This window comes from Geotrypetes seraphini, chromosome 2 (genome assembly GCF_902459505.1).
Source record: "Geotrypetes seraphini chromosome 2, aGeoSer1.1, whole genome shotgun sequence".
Lineage (NCBI taxonomy): Eukaryota > Metazoa > Chordata > Amphibia > Gymnophiona > Dermophiidae > Geotrypetes > Geotrypetes seraphini.
In genome coordinates this window covers 481,905,602-481,919,487 of record NC_047085.1, presented here as the reverse complement: position 1 = coordinate 481,919,487, position 13,886 = coordinate 481,905,602, and the positions used below count along the sequence as shown (strand labels likewise).

The 13,886-nt window shown below is 42.4% G+C and overlaps 1 protein-coding gene across 4 annotated transcripts in view; it reads right to left on the bottom strand.

Moving 5' to 3' along the window:
• Positions 1-13,886, bottom strand: part of ADCYAP1R1 (ADCYAP receptor type I) — a 372,428-nt gene that overhangs the window by 81,968 nt on the left and 276,574 nt on the right. For all 4 annotated transcript variants that reach the window (XM_033931771.1, XM_033931772.1, XM_033931773.1 and 1 more), the window contains one exon: positions 11,944-12,035. In XM_033931771.1, the coding sequence (XP_033787662.1) occupies positions 11,944-12,035 (92 nt within the window). The remainder of the gene's footprint in view (positions 1-11,943; positions 12,036-13,886) is intronic.

Sequence of the window (13,886 nt, the reverse complement as noted above, 5' to 3'; positions counted from 1 at the left end):
TTATTTTTATTTAAAAAAATCACACTTCTGGCTTATGGACAGTGTGGCAAGTGAATCTTCTCGTCAATCTGGCAACGACGCTAATGAATGAATGTCGGAACCAGTTTGTTTACATAAAGGCAGTATCCTATGGAATCCGTACATATCAAATTTAGAACTGTAGACTATCCCAATCAAAATTGATAGGATTTTAAAGTTATGGGACAAATAGGTCCCTTGGTCCTGAAAGGGTTAAAGCTACAGCCTTAGCACCCAGAGGTTGTGGGTTCAAACCAACACTGCTCATTGTGACCCTGGGCAAATCACCTAATCCCCACATTGCCTCAGGTATATTAGACAGATTGTGAGCCCAGCAGGACAAACAGGGAAAAATGTTCGAGTGCCTGAATAAATTCATATAAACCTTTCTGATCTCCCCAAAGAGAACAGTATAGAAAATTGAATAAATTAGCCCTATTGTTCCTTACTTCCTCTAAAATAACAGTACAAGCTAATTCTAATATACAGTACCGTACTTTAGATGCTGCTGTTTCATCCCTTCAGATTATTACAGTACAGACAAAATTATATTTAATTATCATGTGTAAGGTGAAGAAACAAAACAGATCAAAACACAAGCATTAACAAAAAAGGTTGTTCAAACAACATCAAAACTGAAAAATAATTATTCTGTGCAATCCCCATAGATAGGGCTAGATTCACAAAGCAAACCGATCGTGTACCGATCGGTTTGGCTACCCCTTAGCGACCCCGGCCCAATTCACTTACCTGCCTTCCGACCATCCTCCGATCCGCGCATGCAAATGAGGGCAAGGCCATGCAAATGCGATTCTCTAAACTTTTTTCCTATCTGACTGTGCTCGCAAAAAGCGACTGCTCAGGACCAGTCACTGAAGCCCTTTGTGACTGCCCTGCCTTCTGCAGCACTGCTCTCTGCCCTGTCAGTCCCGATCTCTTGCTGCCCCGAATGCCTCCTGCAGCCCCGAATGTGCCTGCCTGCCTGCCCCAACTCTCCCACCCTTCCCCGCACTGCAAGCCTGTGGTTTTAACCCGCGGGCATAAGCGGGTTAAAACCACAGGCTCCCAAAAGTTCCTTGATTGCCCCCCCCCCAAAAAAAAATCTATTGCCGGCCCTGAGGTCCAGCAATAGCATTTTTGTAGGCTTTCTTGCGGGCCTGGCTGCGCTAAGAAGAAGAAGAAGAAAAAAACCCTCAACTCCGATGGCACGGAGGTCCTGCTCATGCTCAGAACATCTACAGATGGTCTGCACATGCATGGGGATCGCTATAGAGCGATCCATGCTGCAGATGGGGGCGTTCCTCCGATCGTCCTCATCTGCATGTTACAGTTTACTGAAATAGTCGGACCTGCCTGGATTGGGCCCGATCTGGCAGGTTACTGAATCCTGCCCATAGATCTGTTTCAACTTTTCTAGCAAATTTATCTTATCAGATGCATCTACAATTTTCAACATTAGGAGAAATAAAGATATATGAAAACTCAAGCATTGTGGATATGAAGGTATATCCATGGTCAAAAATACAAGGTCCAAGTACATTCCGTTTCATAATGAAAGACCAGCTGCATACAGAATTTAGCCTAAAAACTAATGCCTCGTCAATGGAGGTGTTAGCGCGTGATGAAATGTCCGACGCGCTAATCCCCGTAGCGCGCCTCGATAAAAGGAGCCCTTACTCACTCTTTTACTAAGGTGCGCTCACCGATTAGCTAAACGCTAATGCGTCCATAGACTGACATGCACATGTTAGCGTTTAGTGCGCGCTAAATCAATTAGCGCGCGCTAATCAGTTAGCGCGCCTTAGTAAGAGAGGGCCTTAGACCGAGCCGAGTGGATTATATGACAAAATGAATGAGAATGGTCAGCACCAGCTCTGGATTTAAGAAAACCAACTTGATTGGCATGAATACCGTATCACTTTTTCTAATCTATGACATAAAATTTTGGCATAGATCTTAAAGTCCAGATTTAATTAAGATATTGGGAAGTACTTGCAGAATCCACCGTTCTAGGATTTAAGGGTAAACTAGATGCACATCTCCTTAAGAGTGGCATAGAGTGATATGGGTAAGGGTAAATTAGATGCACATCTCTCTTGAGAAACATACAGTGATATGGGGACTAAAACTATGCCAGGGTACACCTGGCGGGGCCTCCGCGTGTGCGGATCACCGGACTTGATGGACCCAGGGTCTGATCCGGAGATGGCAATTCTTATGTTCTTATGTAATTGAGGTGTCCAATATAATACAACTGGGTAATTGAATAAATTGAATATTGTTCCAAAGGAAATGTAGCACAAACAGCAAACAAGGAACAATAATAGTTATTAATACAGTTTAAAAATGGCGTTTAGAATCCAAAAGTAGAGTAAAATAACTCAGCATAGGGAAAAACCCTTTTATAAACTTTCATAGAATCAGTCATTGCACCATCTTGTTAGAATAAATGATTTTTAAATAACTTCATAGAGTTCTATGACATGTACTTACAGGGTGCTCAGCAGAGCATTCATGTCATAGAACACGAGGAAGTTTCTTTTCCCTTTTGAATTAGGTCCCCAACTGACAAGTCTGTCACACACAGCATTAGCGGGTTCTCTGAGGAAGCCAGGACGGCGAAACGCGTCAGAACCCCGCTGGGTCACCGCTGCAGAGACATTGAAACTAAAATCTGTTTACTTATATTAGCTTTTCACAAAACTTTGGACTTTATTTTCACATTATGGAGATTTAAGAATTACTTATGAATCTATGAAGTTATTTAAAAATCATTTATTCTAACAAGATGGTCCAATGACTGATTCTATGAAAGTTTATAAAAGGGTTTTTCCCTATGCTGAGTTATTTTACTCTACTTTTGGATTCTAAACGCCATTTTTTAAACTGTATTAATAACTATTATTGTTCCTTGTTTGCTGTTTGTGCTTATGTAATTGAGAACATTAATCTTTGACATAAAGTTGAGCTGGGAGCCAAACCGGACACCTATTATGTGAACTGAGTCATGGTATGGAACAGTAGGTGTTGTTGATGTACAAGTACGAGGGTTAAGAAAGCGAATGGATTCACACTTAGTAGTTTTGAAAGAGCTGGTTAGAATGAAGTCATGTGGACACATCATTATAGAATGACATGGGGACAAATGTGTCCCCGTCCCTGCAAGAACTCAATTTCGCCATCCCATCCCTGTGAGTTTTGTCGCTGTTCATGTCCCTGCCCCATTCCTGTAAACTCTGCCTTAACCCTTTCAGGACCATAAGGATCGTAGGCCAATTTTTGTGGTTTTGACGACATTTTTATGGTAAAAAGGGCTTGCAGATGCCAAAAAATAGATTTTTTTTGTGAAATATCATTATTTTTATTTAAAAAATCACACTTCTGGCTTATGGACAGTGTGGCAAGTGAATCTTCTCGTCAATCTGGCAACGACGCTAATGAATGAATGTCGGCACCAGTTTGTTTACATAAAGGCAGTATCATATGGAATCCGTACATATCAAATTTAGAACTGTAGACTATCACAATCAAAATTTATAGGATTTTTAAATTTATGGGACAAATATGTCCCTTGGTCCTGAAAGGGCTACCCGAACACTTATGATTTTAAATTTTTTGAGGCTTCTGCAGATGAGGACGGAGATTAAAGGAAAAGAACTCGTGGAGTTGGGATGGGAAAATAAGTTCTCACGAAGACGGGCTAAAAAATTGTCCCTGTGTCATTCTCTACACACAGCATTCAAGCAGTGATTAAGAGAGGAAATATCAGCAGAGGGAGATATAATACAGAACAAGATTCAAACATCATCCTCATAACAGTACGGACTTCCTCCCTGTGACTGAATAACCAGTAGAATGGGGCACAAGGAAAGTATTAAATAGAGAAGATGCCAAAATAAAGGCTTGTAAGACATCACAAAGGAATGGGTAGGACGAGGATGGTGGAGTTTACTGAACCTGATAGGATCAATCAGAGAGATCTAATCTAATTTAGTCTTTGATTTATACACTGGGTCATCTCCCAGCAGAGCTCGACTCAGTTTACAAGTAATTAAAGATCAGCAAAAAAACAAACAAGAGCATAAAAGAAAATAAGTGTTGTAGAGCAATCAATTTGTTGAATCTTTAGGTAAACTGATCTGTTTCTGAAATACCCAGACAATACAACCATTTGAGAAGGAGATCATGATCCACGAGGTTGAAAGTAGAAGAAATAAAAGAGATTCATTATATCTTCTTCTTCTATATATATAAAATCGGAGGTATGTGTGTATGTATGTGTGTGTGTGTGTGTGTATGTGCCGCGATCACGCAAAAACGGCTTGACCGATTTGAACGAAACTTGGTATGCAGATCCCTCACTACCTGGGGTGATATGTTCTGGGGATCTCGCGGCCCACCTGCACACGTGGGCGGAGCTACAAACATAAAATCAGATTTCACCCATTCATGTCAATGGAAAAAATGTAAAAAGCTGCCATTCTCATAGTAATTCACAAACGGCTTGACCGATTTGAACGAAACTTGGTATGCAGATCCCTCACTACCTGGGGTGATATGTTCTGGGGGTCTCGCAGCCCACAACTCTATGTTGCTTGCTCAAGGGTGGGTACACCCAATAATTTATATGTTCTTGCTCCTGGAGGTGAAACTAAAAATGTTGTTTATAATCACGTTTTGCGTTAGTTTTATTGTATTCATTTTGTCAAATATTTCACATTATAATTTGAATATTGTACTTTTTATTAAGCTGTAAAAAAATAATTTCATTCACCACTATAAAGTATCTTTATTTGAATCCATTTACAGTGTTATTGCTATAATTAAATACCCGTGCAACGCCGGGGCATCAGCTATATATATATAAAATCGGATGTATGTATGTATGTTCCAGCATAACTCCGAAACACATGGACAGATTTCAACCAAACTTGGTATACATATCAATTGCTATCTGGGAAAAAAATACTGTGGGGGTGGGAAGGGGATGACATGTAAAGACTCATCGAAAAAGACAGATATTGCTTTGACCAATGGTGTGAAGCTTGGGGAATGATGTCACACAGTCAGAATGATGTCACAGTCAACAGTATATAAGGAAGTGCCGCTGTGGTGTGGTGTGGTGAAGCCGAAACTGAAAATTTGTGTGATGTTACTCCTCAAGTGAATGTTCCTGAAGGGAATTTATATCCGGGCAACGCCGGGTGATTAGCTAGTAAATAATAATAAAATGCTAGAGGCGCATGCGCTCTTGAAAATTCGTGAGCGCTGGCGCCCTGAGGTGTGCTTCTGTGGCAACATTCTAAACCTCAGGGCGCATGCGGGGGCTGGAGGCACGCGACTGTGCTCTCTCTCTCTCTCCTAACCTCCCGGCTCCAGCGGCGTAGGCAGCACCTGGGGCAGCAACCGAGTGGTGGACTGCAGCCCTGCTCTGGCCGTTGACCCTCCACAAACCTCCCGGCTCCAGCGGCGTAGGCAGCACTATAAACACGCTGCTTCGCGCCCTTCTACTGCCGATTTCCTCTGCCGCGTCTCTGATGACATCATCGGAGACAGACGCGGCAGAGGAAATCAGCAGTAGAAGGCCGCGAAGCAGCGTGTTTAAAGTGCTGCCTATGCGGCTGGAGCCCCGAGGTTTGTCAGCGGTGGGAGGGTCAGGAGCAGGCCGGATGGAGCAGGACAACGGCAGTAAAAGAAGGGGGAGGGGACAAATGGAGCAGGTAAGAGAAGGGAAAGGGGGGGGTGGGGGAAAATGCTGCTACTGTTTCTGCACAGCAAAGAGGGGGGAATAGGAGGGAAATTCTGTTGCTGCTGCATAGGGAAGTGGGATGGAAATGCTGCTGCACAGGGAAATGGGGAAAAATGACAGACAGACAGCGGGAGGGAGGGAGACAGAAAGAAAGAAAGACACAGGGGCAGGGAGAGGAACAGAAAGACAGACAGAGAAAGGAGGCCAGAGAGAGAGAGTCAGCGGGAGAGGGAAAGGGGGCTGCTTTAGGGGGAGGGGTATGCTTGGGGCAAACAGCTTTGCTCTGGGGGGAAGACAGAAGGGGCCATGGAGAGACAGGGAGAGGGAAAGGGGGCTGCTTTGGGGGGAGGGTGTGCTGGGGGGAGACAGAAGGGGCCATGGAGAGATAGGGAAAGGGGGCTGCTTTGGGGGGAGGTGTGCTGAGGACCGACAGCTTTGCTCTGGGGTGGGAAGACAGAAGAGGGCCATGGAGAGACATTTGGGGGGGAGGTGGGTGCTGGGGGCAGACAACTTTGCTCGGGGGGGAAGGGGAAGACAGAAGGATACAGACAGCGGCCAAGGAGAGAGAGATAAAGAAACACAGACAGACAGACATCTATTCTAGCACCCGTTAATGTAACGGGCTTAAAGACTAGTAGCACAATAAAGATATAATTTTAATGCTATTATTGCTATGAAAGCTTGCTTGACACTGATGCTGGGTAAGGATTATATCTAGGAATATACAGGGTGCTGAAGAAGGCCTGGTTTAGTGCAACTGCGCAGAAGCATTAGCAGGGCGTGACAGAGACCTTCCTAGTCCCGATCAGAGGGTCTTAAATACATGCAAACATATTTAAAACTTTGAAAAAGTCAGGATAATAAACAAAAGATCAGGAAACCGATATATAGCATAGGAAAAGGGGAATTCACTATTTGTGTGAGGTGTTAGGTGGGGCTGGACCATAGAGGAAATCAGGTATATATATACATAATACACACATAGAGGTATTAAACTGCCTCCATGTTTCTTTCTGTCTCTCTTTGTCCTCTCTGTGTCTTTGTGCAGTTTTCCCGCCTTGAGCCTCATGGCTTAAGTATTAACAGATGGTCCAGACATTCCAATGTTGGGTATAGAAAAAAGAATCTTGAATAGGTTTGAATGCAGTATACCGTGTTGTATGCGATGTGGGTATATGTTGAGATCCCACGAGTGATTATGTGTGTGAATGTATATTAAACATGAGAATTGGTTTTGAAAAACATATTTTATATATTTTAAACCTAAAGAAATTCTGAAAAGTACCTCATCTGTAATTTAACCTCTCTGAACTTTAAGCTAAGCAACTCCCTCTTCTCTGTGAGGGGGGGGGGGAATAGCCCCTCCTCCTTCTTCTGTGCTGACAGGGACCAAAGACTTTTCAGCAGATGCTGAAAACAAAAATGCAGGCTGGCTTTAACAGACAAGCTGTTTGATTTAAGCTTTTCGAGAATGACAAAAAGTGTATTGGGTATGTTATGTTTTATGCATATTCAGAAATTAATGTAAACAAAAATATGATTTGTGAAACTTTTTTCTATGTCAAAAGGAATTTCCTTTGTTCAAACCTAAGGACAGCTTCTGTTAGCCGATTGGTTGACAAGTGATGATGTCATACTGGATAGAAGGTATATATTGATGTGGGATTCTTTGCTAGAAATGCCAGATTTTGGCTTCTGAAAAGACCCCCATGACGCAAATAACCTTTTGATAGTTGTTATGGAAATTAATAAAATCAATATCTTTTTGGAAACATTTTGTGTCATTTGCCATTATTTCTGTACACTTTACACACTTAAGAGCAAGGCTAGCTGCTCAGTGCCCACAAAAACACTCCTTGATTTTAAATGGTCACAAAATCAAAACTTATTGGAATATGTTTCTACATAAGATGACAGCAAATACAAGCCCCAAAAAAGCATGGTTAGCAAGATCTTATACAATCGCTTGCACTTTCACCCTTACAAGTTGCAACTGGTGCAGAAGTTACAACCTTAGACAATGCAACATGATAAAATGACCAGGTGTTCCTCAAGTGGCCCCCGAGATTACTGTTTGTGACTTTTTCCTTTGGGGGTACGTGAAAGTCAGAGTGTATGTACCTCCACTATCCGCAACTATGGATGATCTGCAGGAACGCATCACTGAAGCTATAAACACAATCACGCCAGATATGCTTCAGAGAGTCTGGTTTGAGCTCGATTATCGCATCGATGTTTGCCGAGTAACAGGTGGGGCGCACATCGAGTGTATGTAATCGACATATACCATATGAAACTTAATAAGTTGATGAAACTGTAGCCTCAAAGGTGAAAGAATATTCAAATAAATTTTGGTTTTGTAACCATTTAAAATCAAGGATCGTTTTTGTGGGCACCCTGTACTATTATTGGCTTGTTTGGATGCTTTTGGCCTACAGGGTAATGTTCTTCTGTGGTTTAAAGGGTTTTTGGAATCCAGACAATATTAGATTAAGTTTAATAATCAGCTTTCCTCTAACTGGAAAAATACAAGTGGTGTAGCCCAGGGTTCCCCACTTTCACCCACATTATTTAATGTATATCTTTCCTCCCTAGGTTACAGTTTGAGTAACCTAGGTATAGAACTGTTCAGCTATGCTGATGATATCACAATTGACATACCTTGTGTTACAGTATCTAATATAATAAAACGGTAAGCTCCGCATGCGCAGTTCCTATGCGTGCGTCCGTTTTCCGTGAGCTGTAGCTAGGAAGTGCGCATGCGCGGCTTAAGGTCTTCTTCCTCCCCCCCCCCCCCGCTGAGGTGGATGTCGGCCGCGGCGGCCCGAGGCAGATGTCGGCTGCGGCGGCTGCTGGCCGCCCGAAGCTCTCTCTCTCTCTTCCTCCCCCCCCCCCGAGGCGGATGTCGACATAAGTAGGGCATGGAGTTCAGGAGGATGGTATGGGGGGGGGGAGGAAAATACTGCACAGGGAAGTGGGGTGGGAGGGAAATGCTGCAACACACGGAAATGGAGGGGCAGAAAAGGGGTTGATGGACAGGGGAAGAGATGCTGATGAACAGGGAGGGGGGCAGAAAAATGAAGACAGGCCTACTGCTGGACAGATGATGGACAGGGGGAGGTAAAACAAAGGGAGAAGGCCTTCTGCTGGATATGGTGAGCAGTGATGGGGTGGTGGAGGACATGGAAGGTAAAAGGAAGGGAGAATGGACAGGGGGAGCAGGCAAGGGGTGGTAGTGGACAGCCAAGGAAAAAAAAAAAAGACAGACAGAAATACAGAAAGCGGCTAAGGAGAGAGAAAAACTAAAAAAGACAGACACACACACATATATTCTAGCACCCGTTAATGTAACGGGCTATAAGACTAGTTATCTTATATTTCTTATAAAATTGAGTCTGTGTTGAAATTGATGAACTCTTGGATGCAGGATTTCAAACTCAAGTTTAACCCTGATAAGACAAAGTTCTTTGTTGTGTCGCCGTATAAGATTATTCACGAGCCGTCGAGTAGTATAAGTTCTACCCCGTATATAATTCAACCAACAATTAAAATACTGGGAGTTATTTTGGATCAGCATCTGACCATGAAAAAACAAATAGCTGCTGTGGCACGTAAGGGTTATTACATGCTATGGAAACTACGTAGCATTAAACCCTTTTCTGATTTTTCTGCTTTTAAACTTCTGGCACAATCTTTACTACTAAGTCTTTTGGATTATTGTAATATTGTATATTTAACGGTGTCAGGTCAAAAGCGCACCGGGACAAAGACGCGAGCAGACAATTGAGCGCAGTGTGGAGGTGCGCGCCGAAGAAAATCACTGCTTTTAGGGCTCCGACGGGGGGGCGTGGGGGGGAACCCCCCCACTTTACTTAATACAGATCACGCCGCATTGTGGGGGCGTTGTGGGGAGTTTGGGGGGGTTGTAACCCCCAACATTTTACTGAAAACTTCACTTTTTCCCTATTTTTAGGGAAAAAGTTAAGTTTACAGTAAAATGGGGGGGGGGGTTACAACCCCCTAAACCCCACACAACGCCGGCGCGATTTGTATTAAGTAAACTGGGGGTGCTCCCCAACAAAAATCCCCGTTGGAGCCCCTAAAAACAGTAATTTTCTTCGGCGCGCGCCTCCATCTTGCGCTCAGTTGTCGGCGCGCGCCTTTGTCTTCCGCGTTGTTGTCTATGAACCATATTTAACAATCCCTAAGAAAGACGTGGTTAGACTCATACTGATTCAGAATACAGTGGTTAGAATGATCTACGGTCTTTAAAAAAAATATGATCATGTGACTCCATTCTATTGTGAATTGCATTGGCTGCCAATTGAGGCTCGTGTTTTGCTATAAGTTGGGTTGCTTTTGCTATAAGGTTATGTATGGTACCGCCCCATTTTATATGGTTAATAGATTCTCTCTAGTAACGTGTAAAAATAGAAAATCTCCCCAATCAGTACAGGGCTGTACAAGCAAGAAATTTCTGGACCATACTTTAGCATTCCAAGCAGCTTCACATGACAGTTAATTTTGATTGTTATTGCTTGGAGCCTATTCTTATAAACATTTCAGAACTCAACTGAAAACTTATCTCTTTTCAAAATACTTGGTTAAATAATTTCGTTCTGTCATTCTTAAATGGTCTTTAGTTTATAATCTTTTGTAAACCGCGTAGAACTTATGGTTACTCGGTTAAGAAGCTTGATGTTATGTTATGTTAAGTAGTAAGTTTATCTAAAGCAGTATATTCTAGGAGTTTGGACAAGAGTGATAAAATGGTCTAAAATTAACCGGTTCAGAAGGATCTACAACAGTGAATCGCAAACTGTGTCCCATAGCGAGATTGCATGTGTGCCGTGAGTCGTCGGCGCTGGATGACTGCCTACAGAACCTCATGGAGAGAGGTACGTCCTGTAGACAGTCAACCAGCGCCGATGCCTCTCCTCCTCCCCAGCACCTCTCATGTTGAGCACCCCTCCCCCCCCACACACACACACGCTGGTGGCTCGGGGCCTGTCTGCATGTGAATCATGTGAGGCATGTGCCTATGGGCTACAAACCTCAGCTCTGAGAGCTTGTATCTTCTCAAAGCCAGAGATGCCCCGGGGTGACCGGGATCCTCTGAGGAATCGAAAGCCTCCGAATAGATAATAAAATACCTGAAAATAATAAAAAATTAAGCTCAATCAGAACAGACAGGCTCCCTACTCCTGGTTTGTAGAGAGTAAGGCTGAGGGGGTGAAGCTCATCCCAGAGTGTTGAGAGGTGGAGCATGAAAACAAAATGGTGGGCCCTCTACAACCCTTGCGTCTAATGAGGGTTCTAACCACTGGTCAAGACTACCAGTCCTGTTGTACAAGAAATTCTGTCAGTCTTCTACTCTATAATTCTTAGGTACAACTCCAATACTAGGTTTTCTAGAACCCAGGGTAACACAAAAATGGTTTCAACGCTCTGCCCAAGTCTGGATACTAGTGCATTGAAAAATACGGTAATGTTTCATTATTTGGGAGCACTTGCTTGTCATAATATATCAGAAGTGTAAGCTCATGGTAGGTGGCAAGGGGAAAGAGGAAAGCAGAAGGGATTTGATGGGTGATGGTGAGGAAAGAGTGGTTATTGCTGCTTTGATTTATTTTTCTCTGATTGCAATAAGGAAAATAACCATGCTGTTTTGCTCTGTTGCTACAATAAAAATATTTTCAGAAAGGAAGGAAGAAAAGAAAGAAATATTGTACTCAGGGCAATACCAGCCTCTCCCTTCCCTTGAAGTTCTTGCCAATAGCTGAGATACCTTCTCTTTATTTTTCTCTTTTTTATTTTCATATTATTACAACTTTTTCCCATTTGCTTTCAAATACTGGTGAAGGATAAGACCCAGCTGCAGATCTGATTTACTGAGGGTTTCCTTCCCTTCTGGGTATATAATACAGAGCTTTGATAAATCGGGCCCTTTAATTTTCACTGTATGGAGTATATCACACTGGCTCTGTAACGTACTCAGTGGAAATAGAACATCTCATTTCACCAGGAGAATGTTAAAATTTATTGCATGATTATAGCAGAGTACTTTGATAAAGATGTTTCTGGTACCTCTGAGACAAACAATTGTCTTTTCTTTTTCCTATGTGTATATTAAACAGTGGAATTGATTTCTAGTATCTGATAAGTACTATACTTACAAGTAAATGCTGGATTCATTTCCTCCAATATCAGGTGACTGGAGTTTCTGCACAAGAATAATGATTATTCCAATAAAGAGCACAAAGTTGATCTGAAAGAAAGGAAGAAAAAAATGTGTTTTCTTCCAAGGTTTCTGAATTCATCCTTTTACACTTCACACTCAGAATATGAACTTGGTACGCTAAAAGACACCTTATGATGGATAATGTCTTAAAGTACTAAGATTTTGAATACAGGAATAAAAAGTAAGGATCTGCAACTGTAGATCTTCCAAATTCAGTGCAAAAATCTATTACTATTTATACAACAGTTAATTGCATCATTTGTATCTTCAAATGTTTATGTAGACTCCTTCAAGTACTGATTGTGTACAGTTTCATCTCTTTGTTCCATAATAATTATTCTGTTCACATATAGCGTGCAGCCTCAGCCCTGAACTCTCTCAGCAGACATGCAGTTTGTTCAACAGAAAGCTAAACCTTAGCACACCAACACACACACACAGGCAGTCCTTATAATTTTCTGAAATATACTTTATTGAATAAATATAGAAGATGTGCTCTTAGTTGGTAGATGTTTGGATATTGCAGCTGGAGGTGAAGATTTGAAGAACAGAAGCTTTTTGGTAGAGGTGTTCATAAGACTTGGGTAAGTTTAATTGAGTTAACACAATGTCTCTCTTAAATATCTCTTCTGGGGGTCTCATGGGGGTCTCCACCTTCATTCGCAACCGGAAGTTTTGTCAGAGGAGAAGCTTCCACCCACACACAGGCAGGCTCGGTTGGCTTCAGCAGGTTACTTTACTAATGCGCCGTGAAGGTAAGGGGGAGGGAGAGAGATAGATTCAGTAGGTAGGAAGGAGGGAGGGGGTCATGCGCAATCGGTGACCGCGCATGTTCCCTCCCTTAACTGAGGGGACAAGGCCCTTCACCGCTCCACGGGGCGGTGGATGGTCTTTTCCCCGTGCCCGCAGTGAGCACTTTCCCCCCTCCCCCCACCGTTTCGGCATAACAGCCACCGTGTCATTCTCTATGCAGTATCACAGCTCTATGAAGTGAGAATAACATTAAACACATCTTAGAATTATGTCATAAACTAACATGAAGCTGCCAGGAGCAGAACAACAACCAATTTCTCTAATTATACAAAGCTCACTTGTATTCCCTCTTTACCACTTTCCTAGGATATCCTCTTCTGCTCAGCTTCTTAAGATCTTCAATTATCTTGTATATTCTTCTGTAGAACATAGCCTTCTACATCTCAAAAACTGACAGAAGGGAAGCCTTGACGTGTTTTAAGATAGATTCAGTAGAGTTGCTTCAAGAACAGTAAAATGTCTGCATAAACATTGGAAGGTTCTTCCATTACCTCTAGTGTTTGTAGATATACAACTGAAGACTGGATTCAGCAGAGGCAGAAATGTCAAACAGAAATTCAAACATAAGTCCATCTGAACTTCTGGATAAGAAAAATGATATGGGCAATCAAAGGGAATCCAATTTACCCAGAGGGCAATTTAAATGTGATATGTGATACTCTCTTGGGACCAGTCGGCTTCCGTCTCATGGAAACGAAAATTGACCGGATTAGGATACGAAATAGCATCTGGTGTGATGTTTGAGTGATTTCGTTATGACGGTTATAAGTTGTCTTTCCCCTCCATCTTGAATCTTCAGGTTCCAAAAAATTTGATCACGTCACTCCTTTATTACAAAAAGCTCATTGGTTACCTGTCTTACATCAGATCACCTACAAAATTGCACTCTTGACTTTTAAAACTATACAGACCAATATTCCTGTATTCCTAGATAGATTATTAATTCCGTATGACCCTCCCAGAACTTTAAGATCTGTCGCACAACATTCCCTTAACGTTCCATCCTTAAAGATAATTGGTACCCGTCGTACTCTCATTTTCTCTCCCTTTAATTTGGAATTCTCT